Consider the following 18941-nt stretch of genomic DNA (forward strand, 5'->3'; position numbering starts at 1 on the left):
TTATTCTACTCGGTATCTTCACGGGGGGTCAAATAATATTCATGAAATAATTCAGTTCCAACAAAGGTCATCACTGAAACATGCTTAATGTTTGAGAAGAGTTAACTGGTTTTTTTTCTGTTGTGGGACTAAAACGGACATTGGTAGGCTAACAATAATAACTTTAAAGACGCTGGCATATTCATAACCAAGTAAGCCCGTTTGGGATGCGGGTAGCATCTGATTTATCAACTAAACCTCGACTAATGTAAACAAAGACGAGTTACGATGCATTTCTTTGTTTATGATAACCCACATCAACATCCAGAATAGTATTATACCAATCAAGCTTGGTCAAGAGTATGTTAGTGAATACAAACTATGCTCGTACTTATCCGGACTAATGTCGGCTTTATCGTGCTAGCCGACTGAGATACCACGCCGAAATTAAGCATGGATACCTCACTCAGACACAGTATGCTGACTCCAAGCCGACCTTGTTTTTGCCTCTTAATGCCGAGCAGCAAGCAAGGTAACAACAAATACCATATTTTAACGTCTTTTGGTATGGCGCGGCCTGGGATCCAACTCCGGACCTTCCGCTCTCCGGCCAGACGTTCTACCTACTAGACCACGGAGGCGGTCGGTTAGAGAGAATATCACTTGAACTGTATGACCAGAACAGTTCTTGAGAGTAAGTGAGCCAGTACAGTTCTAGAGTTGGTTGGTTTGTTGTTTAACGCCGCACTCACCAATATTCCATCTATATGACGGCGGTCTGTAAATAATCGAGTCTGGACCAGACAATCCAGGATTGACATCATGAGCATCGATCCACGCAGTTGGGATCGATGACACAGTTCTAGAGAGTAAGTGAGCATTGTTTAACGCCGACTTTAGAAATATTCCAGAAAATATCAAGGCAGGGGACACTAGACCCAAATGGGCACCACATATTTTGTCCATATGGGGAATCGAACCCTGGCCTCCGGCGTGACGAGCGATCATTTTAACCACTGGCTACCCCAAGAGCAAGACGCAACACACAATCACTCCCTCACACTAGATACACTCTGCAATTTTCTCTGATGATTTTGTTCCACATAAACAACATGGCGTGTGGGTAGCTCAGTGGTTAAGGCGTTCGCTCGTCATGCCGAAGGCCAGGATTCAATTCCTATGTACGTACAGCGATTTTGATATTGCTTACATATCTTTAAAATGTAGAACCCTCGACTCACTAGATTATCACCATTGCTCACCGATAATGATAAACTTGAAACAGAGCCGAAACTTTTTATTATTTGAATTCTCGATAACCATAGAAACCGAGCAAGTGTCAGCTGTCTGCCACACATCGCCAGTTCTGAAGGGACCTCCTCTTGAACATCAAAGGCAAGCTGTAACCATCATATTGACACTCGGTCCACCACCCTTGTCTGTGTTAACAACACGCTAACGAGCGTACATTGCACGCCTAGTCCATTCAACGTGCATTACACGTGTCAATTAGCAGGTGCGTGAAATATATCACTGCTGTGGATACGTTTCTAATGACCAAGCTGTGAGATGTGACGCTGACGGGTCGTACTGGTCAGCACGAAGTTGGTTGAGTGTCCACACTGACAGAGTAGAGATACCTGAATGTTGGATTCTTTAATGAGGTGAGACGGTTTCATATCTACACCATCCACATCTACACTAGTACTTCAAAACAGCTCGGTTTGAATTTACTTACTATAAACCGACATCTTTGAAGTTTTACATTCGTCTAAACCGCGTTGGTCCAGGACGTTTTCTGTATACTGAGTAAATCTAACTGCGCAGACTGGCATTTTTATATTGCTCCCGTGTATGTTGGTTCTAAGCATGTATATATATTTTATATGCATATTAAATTCATAACAATGTTGTCAGTGAAATATTGATAGAACGAATTTGAGAAAAAGAAAGCGAATGGTGCAAGGCGTGGATTACCTCCCTTGTCCGGAATGCTTGGTCGGATATTGATAGTGTGCAGGAAATGCGAGGAAAAATATGCTTATGATAACATACATATACTTCCATCTATGAAAACGCAGCCGTCTCAGAAAATATTTATCTACCATCGGAGAATTTCCAATCACATATTTTGAAGATATACAATTAAATAATGAACAGTATTTTGAATTTACATCAGTGTCGCATACAGTGAGTGTCATTGCCGGTCGTGGTATATTTTCGCAAATATATTCGTTTTCTTCTGCTGAGCGTATTTGAAGTATGTTGACTGCCGTCACGCGTGTCTCGAAATGCATGTAGCTATATATGTGCTGATTTCAGCATAACATACGTCTCTATATATGCCTGAACAAGCCCCCTGCAAGTCTAGAAGGCGGAGACGACTGGCTACACGCGATATTACCGCAAGTAAACATGTCCTGATTTACAGTCAGGGGTATTAGAGAACGTTAAGGAAATAGAAACACTGACTTATATACCACATCCTAAATCTCCGTGTGTTAACACCGTACGAAGCTCAAACGATATACTTTAAAGTGACACGCTTTAGTTTGCAATTAAAGAACTCAAACCACATTTTTCTCCAACCTGAATCTAATATAAAGTATGGGAAATGATTTAATCCAGAATATACCAAAGTGAACGTATTTTTCAGTAAAACGTTTGTCCTCTGAAAATTCCAATTGTTGGCCAAAAGACAATTTATAATAAACATATCGATCAACATAATTCGGATATTGATAGTATTTTGACTATACATGAACAACGCTAGTATTGTCCTCGCTTTTCTGGAATACGCTTATTATTTTCAATCAAAATTGGAAATTGTGAACCAATAACGAAACAGTTAAAATGCCTCTATTTATTTTTAATTTGAACGCCACAGTTAAGTTTCAAATACAAGGTTGAATGCAAGCTGTTCCAGGAATCCGCGCGACCTTCTAAATAAAATAATTCAGCCCATCACAAAGTCCTCCAATTGCGATAACGATATTTTTCTTCATTCGGGATAATGAAATAAACAATACATGAGCTCTTTTTCTCATAGAATAACACAGATATAGCCGACTGGAGCGAATATCTACTGATCAATGCTTCTCGTTTATAACGCGACCCTATTTTCCTCGAGCGCTGCACGTGGTTCGCACGGAATAACAAATCAAGAAAAATCGTCTGCTTTCATTTCCCCAATAACCTCTTCACATCAATATAAATGCGCGTAAATTCTATCCACGCTACCATGATTACCTCCCTTGTTAGTTCCATTTCTAACGTGCCTACCGACCTTTCCTCTTGCTTTGCACAGTTGAGCTAGATTCGCTCGCTGTTATCGACGTTACGAGGGGAGACGTTTTATAACGGGAACAGCCTCGATATCTTTCACTCGTGTACTTGCTTATTTCACCAACTTAGAGGATTTTTTTTCTGAATTTTCTTTCTGTTTTAGATATATAAATTTTTAGTGTATGTAATGCGTTGAAGAAACGCCCAGTATCGGCTGCAGTATCTCCCTCACGACCGGCGTCAAGAAAAAATGAATAACAACAATTGCGTGCCCAATAATATGAGACTTGGCCTCCGGTTGACGTCAGTGCGAAAGCCCTTTGGCAACTCCGGCTGGTATAGTCACCTCCCCTGGAACTCAGAAATAAATACGCGCCTCGCCAAGAATAGTCATATTATGCTTTTCTTTACTATACATTGCTTTTTTAGGTAGAATAAAACAGAAAAACTCTGCAAAAAATGAGTATAACCTTTTTGCAAATATTTTCTTTGGTTTTATCTGGTATTACTCATCCGAGGGAGGTGAAAAGATCAGCTAATTGAAACGGCAGAATTGAAAAGAATGCCTCGGACGCGTCACAACTCGAAATTTGTGGTCATCCGCTCAGTAGAGGGAGAGTAGAAAAGAATTCTAAGGTACTTTTCAGCGGATGCTGCGTGCCAAAACCGCGCGATATAGTCTACTTTATTACAGATGGTTGACAGGGCCAATATGAGTCGAGTAAAAGGAAAGGAGAAATAGCGCGTTATGTTTTGTCCGGAAACACGCCATTGCGCATGAATCTATTGGCAAAATCTCTCCTATTCCCGCTTATTGAAGTGTACCATATAATAGCCGAGTGTATGATAAGACCATGCTGCTATCCGAGACTGTTTTCCCCTACTGTTTCCAAACCTCATCTTCACACACGTGTGTAACATAAACTTGAGGTAGGGACAGGAGGGGACCAACATCATAAGCGTTCATCTGCAACAAGATTGGAGTCTGTTCCCGTGAATTTCGACTCAGGGTGTGTGCTCTTGGCATTATGCTTGATCAAGTTTGCAGCGTGAACAAAAAAGGCAGGGATATAGGACTATCCGAATCACCGGGGTTGGTACCAACGAATCGGTGAGTACCTACTATGGATAATATTTCTCCCGATGATGGCGGAGACAGAATGATCGTGAATAATAAGCTGCGTTCTCCCAACCAGATGAGTGAACCAAACACAATGGACTCTTTTCAAGATGGAGGCCAGCAAAACATGAACAACTCCGAACAGAGTGAATATCCTCCGATGGAGGGGGCTCACATGAACACCGATATGAATAATTTCCCACCAACATCAGGAGAACATGGAATGGGCCCTGAGAATTATAGCAGAATGAATGATAATATGCACCATGGTCAGATGCAAAACTACCCTTATAACAGGGGGGGCTATGGCCTGGGTTCGGAACAACATGGCGGTATGCCGGCATTGGCAGGAAGTACTGAATTTGGGACTCAGGGTTCACAATTTCATGGACAGTATTCACAATCACAGGTGAGACCAGGATATCCAGGAATGGATAAACCAGGTATGAGTCCATCCAGGCCGGGTATGGCACCCCCAGGAATGGCAATGATGTCACCCCCTGGATACAACCCTAGTGCTCAAAGAATGATGTCTGGACAAAGTATATCTCAGCAAGGTGGCCCAACACCTACACTAAATCAGTTGCTACAGACTCCTAACTCTACCCAAAGATACCCTAATAATTACAGTGAATATCCAGGGGGGTCGGGCAAGACAAATGACTTGGGATCTGGGAACATGCCATACAATATGCAAGGTCCTTGGAATGCAAGAGCTTCATATCCCCCTGGGCCTATGGGAGGGACATCTCCTTACAGAAATCAAGTGAGTGTCTGGATATTGTTGTGAAATAAATTATACTTTATAGTTGTGAAATTTCTTTTAAGAAATTTTACATTTGTTTTGTTTTGATTGATTGTTTTGATAAGCCCAAGCCTTGCCTTGTGGGTGTGATGCTATTGATCTAGGACATGATTCATTGGAAAAGTGATGGAAAAAGATTGCTGTGCATTAGACCAGCCAGAACGGTGCTGGAAAGCAAAACTTAGAGACCAGAAACCAAATACTACTGCTGTCAGTCTTTCATAAGTCATGCATGCATCCAGCATGGTGACTGACTGATATTTAAATTTGGAGGCAAAATTAGCGCTTCACAAGACAGCTGGATGAATGTGGCATTGCCCTGAGATGATTGGTTGATGGCCTTTGTCAAACAATCAATTAATCATGCCTCGCATAATGATAGCACTTTACTTCCAGCAGCCTATCATAGTATTTGCCATGCTTTCATTGATTACTTTTTTCACAGCCAAAGCTTCCCCTGTTGCCATGGAGAACATAAACTGAAATTGTGTCAGCTGAAAAGCAGATGTGTGTGTTGCGTATACACACCAGTTCAGGGTCATGTCACGGTGCCAGATCACTCCATGCAGCCTAAGGCTTTATTTTCCACTGTTGATATCCCACCTTGGCCTTCACATTCTTTATTTGTAAACACAAAATTGTTTTAAAAATAATTTTTACATTTTTAGGTATCTTTTCCACAAATGATGAAATTGTTTTTTAACAAGTTTGTTTATCACTTTCCTGTATATGGTGCATGGGGAAACCTTTTAATGCATACTGACTTTTCTTTTATGTATTGCAATCAGGTTGCCCTGATTGTTCTAATGATGCTGAAATGTGGACATGGTGTTACAGAGATGGGGGATGGGGAAGAGTAGTAATATACAATGAAGCTAAATGCTGCTTAGTATGCACATGGGGTATAAACCTTTCACTTTTTATGTTCTACTTACAGTGCATCATCATTTCACACACACACACACACACACACACACACACACACACACACACAATTCTTCAGCTGCATCAATATTAATTATTTGGTTAATAATCTGTTTATCTTCAGGCATATATATCTAAGGATTGCATTCAAATGCGAAGATGTCTTCGCATTTGTATCCATCAGAACTTAAACAACAGTAAAATATTCACTGTTCCACTAATATATGTGTAGTTAATTCCAAGAACGGTTCCAGAATTGTGGGAAGATGCATGCAATGTATGAGATTGTTGATGCTGGATGGAGTGATACTTCTCTGATCCCTTAGCTACCATTAAAAGGAAGTCCAGGAAATGCTGTTTATTAGTGATATGTTACGAAAATTTATCACAAGGACTTGGACAGACCTTGATTTCTTCAAAAGTATTAACATGTTAAGTCTCAGTACTGTTTGGTGGATGCCTGCATGACTCTTCATACTGGTGGAAATTTACTATCTAATGGCATGATACATAATGGTGGGATTTTAAATCATGTCGAAATAATCTGATGGATGGAAATTTGGTAACTGCTGAAATGGTCAGAAATTTTGAGTCTGGTGGTATACAAGTGGAAATTTGGAAATCATAGAAATAACCAAGATCTATAACACAGACAAAGCAATTATTTCAAACTCATTTCTTTCCCTGAATTGTCCTAAACTCTTCACATGACCCACCTTAATGCATCTTCCGACCAGAAGAGTATATGAAGTTAATGAAGGATTGGATTGCACATTGTCAGTCTTTATCATTGATAATCTGTTAAATGACATTCCTCTTTTTGAATTCCCTAAGTAGTCATTTATTGAGATCAAATTGACTGAACCTTCCTCCAACTGTGGTTGAGTTATTGTTCAAGGTTGTTTTACCGAATATGAGTAGGTACACACAGCCACTAGTAAGCATATGCATAGATCTGAGATGGGTGGATTATGTTCCAGGAACCACAAGATTGAAATGCTTAATTAAACAGGTAGGTCACATGGTTTTACCTTGACCATGTTGACCTACAAAACTCTTGGACACCAATAACTTGCCTCTTGCCTGTTTGTTGTTTAACGCTGCACTCAGCAATATTCCAGCTATATGACGGCAGTCTGTGAATAATCCAGTCTGGACCAGACAATCAAGTGATTGATATCATGAGCATTGATCCACGCAATTGGTATACGATGACATGCATCAACCAAGTCAGAGAGCCTGACCAACCAATCCTGTTAGTCGCCACTTATGACAAGCTTAGTCACTTTTTTCGGCAAGCATGGGTTGCTGAAGATCTGTTCCACCCCGGATCTTCATGGGTCCTTATACTATCGGAAATATTAGGGTCCTGTAAAGTAATGAAATGGTACTGTGTGCAGTACTTAAATATTTAACAATTTTTTTAATAACAGGAACTTTTACATTTCTCGTCAAGAATTTGGTACAATGAATGTTACTGTGTGTCTCTTGGGACGCAATATAATTTTTTTCTGTGTGCATTCCATACCTTTATGCAAGAATGTCCAGGACGCACGTTTCTGCATTCAGGTATGCCTAGTGGAATTTGGATTTTTGATATTTTTCAAAACTGAGACTTTGGTCTTCAATTCAGAGATATTTTAACATTGCATTCATTGCAATAATGTAAAACTAATGTTCATAGCCTGGTCATCATTAGTTGTGCTCTTATCAATAAATACAACCAAGCCATCACATTAGGTTTAACTAAATAAACCAGATTTGGAAATCTTTTATTTCCAATTTGTGAAACTGTAGTGACAATTGCTGCAGACTTGGGGACCATATATTGGTCCCTGGAAGCCGAGATAAAAACCTGAACAGCTGAGTTAAGCTGTTCATAATTTTTAAAATCCAATCTTTATGCAGTGGTTGCTTCTTCTGAAGAGACCCTGGGAAACAGTTTGAAGGCTAGATGGTTCAGATGTGAGTGGGTGGGTGTTTACATCGCAGTGGACAGTTTTACAGCAATATCATGTTGATGAAGTCTTTAACAACTAAGCCTGTGGTTGACCGGAGCAGTGCGACTTAGCAGCGGGTATAAATCATACTTTCACAAATTATGACCCCCCACCCCAGGACAGTTAGGGGTCATTTGTGAGTGTAGGACCATGTTCTTTCAGTGCAGTAGGCTGCAACTTCAGCTAGTAGAATTCTGTTTGTTGAAGTAAGTTCAAGTAATAATGCACCATATTATTGTTAAATAACTCAAATTAACTGAAAATTATGCTTAGACTAGTAAGAGTGTGTGTGTGTGTGTGTGTGTGTGTGTGTGTGTGTGTGTGTGTGTGTGTGTGTGTGTGTGTGTGTGTGTGTGTGTGTGTGTGTGTGTGTGTGTGTGTGTGTGTGTGTGTGTGTGTGTGTGTGTGTGTGTGTGTGTGTGTGTGTGTAATACTGTATATGACCGATAGATAAGCCGATCTCATAGTTAAGCCGAGGTGTTAACTTTTTCCTTGAAATCTGTAACCAAATGTTATGTGCGGTACATCAGACTGACCGCCAACGTAAAACTACATCTTCTTGTCATGATCCGTCATCAGAAATCGAATATCAAATAAGTCCGTATTGAATTTCGCAAGTTAATTCTGTCGTTACACTATCTGTTAATAAGTGTTGATTGTATATCTGGACTTGTTTTGTAATATTAATTGTATTCAAACTTTCATTCAATTATGTTTACATTAATATCAGCAAAATCGTATGTCCCTTCGATATCGTATGTCCCTTTGATACTTTCAACTTCAGTTTACCCCATTACATAAGATCTGCTTTACCACATCTGCGACAGCACCAACTCAAACTATTCCCAGCAACCACGATCATATTACTTATATTGACACCTTGAAACGAACCTTGGTTGACAGATAATGGATACATATATCATAACTGCCATACCATGACTTGTTAAAAGTCATATTTGTTGTAGTGTGACTATTATGTGTGACATATTGTTTTTGTGATGGAAATAGCGTGATTGCATGAAAACTCAACAGTTACTTCTAAAATTGTGCCATGTGTGAAAGGTATGCGACAAAACACTAAAGAGCTACTGCATAACCTTCGTTATTGTAAAGTCTGCCATTAATCTTACAGAATATCAGAGAATGTTATCGTAGTAACATAGGTTTTTTATTGCATCAAAATTCTTTTCCGTTATATTATTGGGGTTGTTTTTACTTAATCACTGGTAGATTGGGAGAAATTGTGTGTACAGCTGATTGCTATTTCTGGTTTAGTTTACAAGACAATACACACAATCTTTATCCCTGCATATTAAACAATGCCTAGCATAACAAAAATTGCAATGGAAGTGGTAAATCAACATGTCTTGTGATTTTTAATCGCAAATTTCACATTTTCATTTGGCAAAGTTGCTATATCTCTCATTTTTCGTTCACCTTCATCAACCTTTTCTGGTCCTCAAAATTTGGCTTATCTTCGGTCATATACAGTACTTGACATTACCAGATCGACGAAAGTTTTGATTTAAGTTTAATTTTTGATCACTGCATCATTTTAAGAGTATTGTATCCCTCACGCATGCATTGATAGCTTTGTAGGCTTTCTGATCATCATCATCATGTCATATGGTCCATTACTTTTATAGTATCAATAATTGTAAAAATATACTGGAAAAGAGGTGTTCCTGGTAACCCAAGCTACAAATCATGTCACTTGTGACACTTACATTTGTATGACTAATTAGGATGCTCGTGATATCAATCACTGGGTTGTCTAGTCCAGACTCGATTATTTACAGGCCGCCGTCATATAGCTGGAATATTGCTGAATTGCGGCGTAAAACAACCAACCAACCAACTAGTTAAGAAAAAAACCTCCAACCTTCAGTCACCCAGTTGAGAATATAATTCGGTCAGATGAGGTTGACACCAATGGTAGAAACAACATTTTTAGTCCACTGGTCCTTGATCATAACATATAGTAAAACCCTTAAAAATGGCAAATTTCTACTAGTCCTTGTGCTAACTTAACTATTTGGCAGTTTGGCCAGGACTACAGAACAAGTGCCTATTTCTAATGTTGTTGACACCCTGATAGTGTGGGGTGTTGCTCATGGTATCAGTGTTTGCTTTTTCCGGCCTGTATTTGATTATTTACATGCTGATGTGACGTAACTAGATTGTTGCTGAATGTGGTAAAAAGAAACAAAGCAAAGAAGAATATTTGTGAAAAACTAGAAAATAATAGTTATATTTAACATTCATTTTCACCTCCCACAGATCATATGTTTGGTAATTTACTGTAGGTAGCGTGAACATGTAATTTTAAGCAATAACTAACAATAAAATTAATCCTTAAAGGCCAGTGTATAAAGGCCTTTGTTCCTTACTTAGTGAGTATTTTGTGAAAATCAGTAATCACAGCTTCTCTCTCTCTCTCCCCCCCCCCCCCCCCCCCCCCCTTTTATCGTTAGGAAATTAAGCATGAAAAAAACTTTTTCTACAATGCTCCTTTGGACAAACTGGAATTGAAATGGCAATTTTTAGAGCAAGTGCTTTTTGTGTTTTTATTTAATTAGGGATGATTGACTCCTAGACTGTGGACTTTTTTCTTGGAATTATTTTAAATTTAGCATTAGCTGGTAGGTTGTTACCACTGTAGGTATTCAGGGTTAGAATTAGTCCGTGCAGCAACATATGCTGGTTGTAAGTGGTGGCTTAATCATGTTAATGGATCAGGTGGTCAAGCTTTGGTGTCTTGGTTGCATGCCATTTTTACCCCAATGATGTGGAATGTTGCTCAATATCAATCACTTGATTGTCTGGTTTTGACTCTTGTTTACAGGTCACCATCATGTATCTAGCATTGCTGAGTGGCATTCATTAGCAAACAAGATTTTATTGACTTTAGGATTTATCTTTGTACAAGAATCTTGAAATATCCTATATGAGATAATTTGAGCATTGACTTGCTTGGAGATTCTAGTTGGTTATTTGTGCTTTCTTCACATTCTGGTCCTATCTTGATGGCAGCACACTTGCTGCTATGAAACATGGTATGGTGCCATGCTGGCAGATGAATTCCTCATATAAAGTACCTTAGTTTTCCAGCACCACACCAAATTTCCACAAATCTCCTTTTTTGGTATAACCTATGCTTGCCATAAGAGGCGACTATCGGGATCGGGTGGTAAGGCTCGCTGACTTGGTTGATGCATGTCATCGTATCACAGTTTTGTGGATCAATGTTCATGATGTCAATTACTGGATTCTCTGGTCGATTATTTACAGACCGCCGTCATATAGCTGGAATTTTACTGAGTGCAGTGTTAAACAACAAACAAACATGAAAATGTCCAAATGCCATTTATTAGCTAAGTCATTCAATTCAAATGACTTAAAAAAGGAATGTATACTGTTTCTTTACCGAATCTATAATAGCCATGGGCGAAGTGGTTAAAGTTTGGTTCATCATGTGAAAGATCCAGGTTTGATTCCTATCAATGGTACAGTGTGTCAAGCCCATATCTGGTTTATCCCTGCCATACTATTGCTGTATTATTGCTGAGAGTTGCGTGAAGCCACACTTGGGTACTCAATAATCAGTTGGATAGTACTAGTAGTCTGCAAGATGTTCACTTGTCAGAGCTGTCCCTTGTCTCTTGTTCTGTGGAAGCTGGTAAAGCGACTTTTCATCTTGGTTGTGACAAGTGCTGACTATATTACTAAGTGTGAAGACAAGTGAGTCATTGATAAGCAGTCTGAAACTTTAGCCAATAGTCTGAAAACAGAGACAAGTGAAATTAGGCTCAGTCTAGTAGGGTAAGCTATTAAAAGTCCATATAATAACACTGAAATCTACTGAAAATGCTGATCAGAGCCATGTTCAGCCGAGTTTAATTTAAGCACAGTCATTATTGTCACTTGCGTGGCATAATTTGTGACAAAAGGGTGAATATCATCTCAAAAGCATTCATAGGTCAATACGGAATTCCAGAAAGTCTTTAAGGCAAACGAAAAAACATCGAACTGAGTAAAAAGGGATACATTTTGTGATAATAATGATCCTACCAATATTCAGAGATGAATGAATTTAAAGCTTTCAGTTTGGCAGGTCTTGTTTCAATATTTTAACTGGTATTGTTCTGTTGGACCTGTATGACGAACACCATGACATTCTTGTGTCTTTTGGTTGTAAATGAAGGAAATCCCTCAGTTCTAGTCACAATGGTTAGTCATGAAAGAGAGCTAACCATTACCCCTAGATTTTATTTCACAGTGTTAAGCTTGTCACTTTGAGAACAGTTTGTCAAATTTATAAAGAAAAATTTTCATCTTGATTTGAAAACAATTGGCCCTGACTTTTAGAGCTAGGAAACTGTAACATAACAAGGTGGAAAGGTCTTCGTGGACAGATAATGATTTGATGCAAATAGTGATCAGGAAGTAACAACCAAAACTCATAGATTTCTTAAATTTTGATAAGCAGCAGTTAATGAAATAATCAGCTGTAGAAAGGTAGAGCTTGTAGGACCTTCCTATTGTTAATGTTGCATGTGTTAGTGAATGTGGTGTAACTTGCAGCTGTTAATAGTGGTAAACCCTCACCTGTGAGGGGAACTCGGGCACCTGGGGTCAGCAGTCTATCTATCTCCCATGTTTCAGCCATGTGGCAGTGTTTACTCATTATGTTGATTAGCCATGTGCTTTTTTGGCGCCTTCCCCTGTCAGTGACACTGTAAACACAAGGTGGAAATCTCCCCGTTGAGCCAGTTGTGGGGAGTGTGTAGAGCCAGGGATAATGCCTTCCCTCGTCAGCTGGGGACCCCTCTGTCTAGGAATGGGATTGCTTTACACGGACTCCTTACAAGTTGATCCTTGCCTTTTGTCATCGGGAGAACCAACTGCCTGGGGATGTGTCGTGGCCTTTTGATTGCCCAATCATAGCTTTATGAATGAAATAAGCTGCAGACACCTTTGACATTTCTTGCGTGGTAGTAATTCCTTTCACTCAATCACATTGAAGAGAATACAATTTCAGTTGAAGATTACTGACAGTCAAGTGTTATACATAGCTTCCATGTTTGTGATGTGATATATGTCTTTTGTTTCTCTTGTCATATTAAGTGATTTGTAACCTAATTGGTTTAAATCTGTGCCTCATTGACAATCAGATAATGTTGATATGTTTTTTTAGAAATAATTTTTAAAGAGCTTTTCTTTTAACATGTTAAGTAGTTTGGTTTTAAACATTAATGAAGATTGAAAAGTCAACATCAATCTGACATTTACTGGAGATGTAAATTTGTCAAATGCGGAATATATTGATTTTTGTTTCAAGTTATGCTCCATATTAGAACTGGGTGATAAACTGAGAGGTTAACTGAGGTCTGTGTTTACCTCGAGGCTAGCAGTGTCCTTTAGGGCTGCAACTGATGGACAATACAAATTTTATAGATCTGACCACTAATATGTGTCCTTAGAAATTCAATACCTTTTCTATTAATGCATTGAGCCTTCCGACTTAACAAGTTAATGTAATATCTTATATCATTTTATTTATTTTTTGGTGAAAGGAAAGGCTTATTTAAATCTTTAATGAGGATTAAGTGGTCTTGTCTAAACATTGATTTGTTAGTAATCATGGTAATGATTAATAGTGTTTTTTCCTGGGTACTTAAAGGGCATTAAAGTATATGTTTAGTATCACAGAGATGATACATGGTGTCATGGTTATCACTTCATAAGTCAAATCAATATGGGAATAATGTATTATTTTTATGAACCTTTATTCGTTTGCAAATGGCATCTTATTTGAATAATGGTCTGCATAATAATCATAAACTCATGGGACATTTGGTTAAACCATTTCACTGCAATCTTGGGAATTCTTCCTATCCTTAAAAGATACATGGGTATGTAATTGTGAAAGGATCTTTTTTAATACTTTGGGATTGTAGGATATTTGACTCTGCTCTGTGTTGTCACAATAGGCAACTTATGTGAGGAGCAGGTGCTTTCAACAGCAGCTGAGGAAAAATGATACTTTGCTGGTCACTGAGTAAGGGACCCGTGAAGATTCGGGGATAGAATAGGTTTTCAGCAACCCATGCTTGCCGTAAAAGGTGACTGTGCTTGTCGTAAGAGGCGACTAACAGGATTGGGTGGTGAGGCTCGCTGACTTGGTTGATGCATGTAATCTATCCCAATTGCGTGGATCGATGCTCATGATGTCATTCACTGGCTTGTCTGGTTCGATTATTTACAGACCGCCGTCATATAGCTGGAATATTGCTGAGTGCGGCTTAAAACAACAAACAAACACAGTGAGAGTAGACAAAACATTTGTGTGATCTGTTTCTGCAAAGGTGTTGTTTGTACTTCATGTATAATAGACACTACCACAAGTCCAAGACTAGTGATAATTCAGAAGAGCTACTCACTATGTGTTTTATCGCGAAGTCTAGTTCTGTATGACCAGTGTCTATCCCTGCTTGTGCTCTTGACCATTGACCTTATACATGTTGGTTTGCCTGGCCCAGGCCAAAGACTTGTGATAGGACGGTTGGCACAGCAGTCAGGGATAGACATGGCCACTCCTCTGAGACTATCAGTCTAGCTGGACTAGTTGTTTAATCCCCAAATCAAGCTATGTTACATACCACTATTCGGGAATGAACTGCAGAGTGGTCAGATATTGGCCCATGGTGTCCCCCACCTGTCACCGTCATAGCTATGAATTAGGAGCTTTGTTCTGGAAAGTATGAATATAATGCTGTTATCATCACTGACTAGTCTGCCTGACTGATCATACTTTTGTTGTTTGCTCGGAGAGCAGTATTTACTGTTTTGTACAATTAGGTCGTTTACTTAACTGATTGTTTTCATTATTTTCAGGATGAATAGCTTTAAGCAAGCACCTGTTCTATCTTTAAAGTTTCCCTTTCTTTGCTTCAGACTGGTTCAATACCAGGGGAGATGAACCAGCCGCGCCGTCCGACATCCATGTCCCCATCCAACTACCAGAATGCTCCTGGGCAGTATGTGGGCGGGCCCCACCAGTTCTCCCCAGGCTCACAGAGGTATGGCCGGAGCCCAGGGGCACAGATGGCCGGTGGCATGGGGAACCCCCCTTATAATCAACAGGTAGGTTCTAGAAAAAAAAAGTGAAGTTTAATCAAGATATAGTTACAAGTTTCACAGGAAAGTATATGTGTTGGTTAAGCTAGTTCCATCTGTGGTAATAATTGTTTTGTGTTTAGAAAAAGTCCTTGTTTAGATATTCCTGTGAAAAGAGATTCAATTTCCTGGGTGTGATTACAGCTGATCAGTTGACTGATGTTGCTCTTTCTTACAGAATGGGAGATAACAAATAGTTCATTGATACTTTCCCCTTGGCCTTAAAATAAGTGTTGTGGTTCCCACTACATAGTCTCTTAGATGGTTCGTTATAATCATCATCATAATTTACAGTGATTCTTGAACAACACCGCTATGACGCATGAATGCGTGCCTGTTTTTGTATTCAAGTCAGTTTTGTATTTATGACCACAACATTTATTTTTTGCCATGTTTTCCAATAATAGATGATTTTGGTCCACTTTCAGTGTTGTGTGTGCAGTGACAATTATTAAAGAAACATGCCTTAGTTTGGAACACGTTATAAACATGACAGTGCTTTGCTTACATAAATTATTTTTCAATCTTCTGATCAGAATGAGGTGGTGTGATAGATAATGGTCTTCTGTTTGTTCATCACACGGAAGTCCCGAGTTTGATTCCCTACATGGGTACAATGTGTGAAGCCCATTTATGGAGTACCACACAAGGATATTGCTAAAACATTGTAAAACCCTTCTCACCCATTCTGAACAGAAAAATAATTTGGGTCGCAAAATTGTAGGAATGCTGGCATGTTTCTTGAATTCCCTTAAAACTATTTCAGTCAGTAGTCCTTTGAGGCTGACTTGACCATTTCAGATGCATCCACACTTTAGCCAACAACCGCAGCAGCAGCCACATCCAGCTAACAACGCAAACAGCCCAGTGCCAGGATACAGTCAGAGCATGCCCTCTTCTCAACAGCAAACTTTCCTATCTCAACAGCTTCAGCCGTCATCACAGCCCCAGCCCCCAGGGCCGTCTCCCCCCTGCCAGCCGGCCAGTCAGTCCTCGCCCCTTCACACCCCCACTACACCCATACAGGCTCTCCAACATCAAACATCACAGATGAAGGGGTCCCCAGTCCACAATAACTCCGAACAGTCACAGCAGGTGAGTTTGGGTGATGCTGGCTTTTGACTAATTTTATGACTTGGTCTTACAGTACATTTATTGAAGTATGAAGGCAAGAGGAGTTTAACTTTAAAGAAAACTGCTGCTTATATAACTTGTCCTTGACAAAGGGAGATGGAATTGAAGCCAGAATTTTATCTTCTCCCCCCCTTGATTTGTTTTTGTTTAGAATACATTAAATATTCTTAAATCTTGGATTGCAAAGTACTTGAGATGTAGCAGTTTACTGACAGGTGTAATGAAAAGATTTGATTGTATAAACTGGCTGTGGTGCCTTTTAACAAGGGTTAAAATATTCAATGGATGCAAAGTGTTTTTATACTACAAAGAAATTGTGACACAATTATATTAAAGAGTGTTACATTTTAGACACTTCGTGTCTAGTGCAGATGAGGTGTTGTGATATGTGTCATATTTTGACCCTAGGTCAGTGATCTATGAATCATACTGTTACAACCCAGGTATGGATAGACAGACAGACATTGCATCCCGTATGACACCCCTGTATTACACCCTTATATCAGTGTCATATTGATACATCCCTGGTGTTGATAGACAAGTTATTCCCCTGGATATTGATATATTACAAACTGATGCACCCAACAGGTATTGTCAGCTGACCAATAATCAAGACATATTTACAGCTTACACTTATTTTGAATGCTGTCAGATGTAGGTTCATGGACAGAAGTCTCAATAGAAATAGGCCTGTGAAGACCCGGGGTAGAATAGGTCTTCAGCAACCCATGCTCGCCATAAAAGGCGACTGCTTGTCATAAGTGGTGACTAACAGGATCGGGTGGTCAGGCTCGCTGACTTGGTTGATGATGCATGTTATCGTATCCCAATTGCATGGATCGATGCTAATGATGTCAATCACTGGATTGACTGGTCCAGACTCGATTACTTACAGACCGCCATTATATAGCTGGAAAATTGCAGAGTGCGGCGTTAAACAACAAACAAACAATAGAAATAAAGTTGTTGTGATGCATCAAGTTAAACTGCAAATTATTGACTTGGTAATGTTTTGTAGTGTGTATGTGTACCCATATAACTCTCAATAATTACTCTCCAGGAAGGCATTAAATAAAATTGTATTTTGTTACCAAAGGCAATTGAAAACAAGCATGGAATCCATTTATTTGAAATGTCACTTCTATACACATGTGAATAAAGTGGGGAAAAATATTACCATTAAAATAACATTTTGACTTCTTTGAGTGTTATTTGTTTGTCTAGCTTTGAAGTTTTTTGGCACTTAAATAACATTTGGTGGATAAGAGGAGCTTCTTAATTAACATTACACAAAGATGTTGGACAAAACAAAATATGCTGTTTTTTTAATTGAACTCAAGATGAGTTGAATTTATAATCTTGGTATAATTGTGTGTGCTTGCAGTGTTTTTATCAGAAACACTATTAAGATGATATACTTGTAGTGCTGAATATTGTAAAGCTGTGTAAATCCCAATACAAACAGTGCACGCAGTTCTGTTGAAAGTAGTTCCGGCAGCATGCTTCTAGCTTGAGAGATCTTTATGTTTCTGCTACACAGAAAGTAGTCCTAACCAAAGGAAAAGTTGATGGTAGATAGAAATACTGAATTCACTCAAAGTTTTAGTTTTAATTTTAAGCAACCGTGATGATTTTGATACTTACATAAACAAATTGATCAGGACATATATTATGTGAAAGTAGTTCCGGCATGTATCACCCAACCGTATGATTGCACTATTTTCATCAAAGGGATCAGTATTCTGTGTAGTTTAGAAGTAGTAAGTAGAGTATTTTAAGCAGACAGTTCAATAATTTGAAAAATCTAAATTATATTTTATTTTAATTTATTTTTTCCCTTTTTTTGGTAAATACAAATTTCAGAGTTGTGAAATTGATGGTATATCACAAGAGATTTTGAAACTTTGTTAGAAGAAGACAGTTATGTTAAAATAAATTTTGAACTTAAGTTGAATTTATTAATTGTTTTGCTTTTATTAGAAGTATAAAACATTTCAAGCTATTTCACCTTTGTCAATCAATATATCAGTATTATCAGTATGTTCCTTTTATACAAGGCGTCGTTTTATATATGGAATTGTTTTAAATGCAGCGATTAAGATTATCATGTGTAATTGTCTCTTAAAGTCAGATGGCAATAGCTGTCATCAATTCACGCATTTGCTGCCTGATCTACTGGTGATTCTGTTCAAAACATACCAATTATAAAATAACTGAAAAGAATTTTAATGCAGTTATCAAAAGAAATCTCATCTGGGTAGCCTAGTGGTTAAGCGTTCGCTCGTCACACCGAAGACCCGGGTTCGATTCCCGACATGGGTACAATGTGTGAAGCCCATTTCTGGTGTCCCCCGCCGTGATATTGCTTGAATATTGCACAAAGCGGCGTTAAACAATACTCACTCACTCACATTTGGTGTTACATGCTCATGGTCTTTGCATTGGGGAAAATAATCAACTCACTGTGTACCACCCACAACACAGCTGTATTTCTCTTTTTAAAAAGCATTTCCAG

At 38.9% G+C, this 18941-nt stretch overlaps 1 protein-coding gene across 6 annotated transcripts in view; it reads left to right on the forward strand.

The window, feature by feature from the left end:
* Positions 1–1528: 1528 nt before the first annotated feature.
* The window catches only part of LOC124145249 (AT-rich interactive domain-containing protein 1A-like), a 61447-nt gene continuing 44034 nt past the window's right edge, over positions 1529–18941 (forward strand). Inside the window, exons 1-3 of one of the 6 annotated variants that reach the window (XM_046514987.2) lie at positions 1529–1643; positions 15071–15259; positions 16094–16387. In XM_046514987.2, the coding sequence (XP_046370943.2) occupies positions 15092–15259; positions 16094–16387 (462 nt within the window). In that variant the 5' untranslated portion in view covers positions 1529–1643; positions 15071–15091. Of the gene's footprint in view, positions 1644–3861; positions 5151–15070; positions 15260–16093; positions 16388–18941 lie in introns of those variants that run through there. The other 5 variants (XM_046514982.2, XM_046514986.2, XM_046514984.2 and 2 more) reach the window with 5 other exon arrangements.

Source organism: Haliotis rufescens, unplaced genomic scaffold (assembly GCF_023055435.1).
Source record: "Haliotis rufescens isolate VD_foot unplaced genomic scaffold, xgHalRufe1.0.p SCAF_5, whole genome shotgun sequence".
Classification (NCBI taxonomy): Eukaryota; Metazoa; Mollusca; class Gastropoda; order Lepetellida; family Haliotidae; genus Haliotis; species Haliotis rufescens.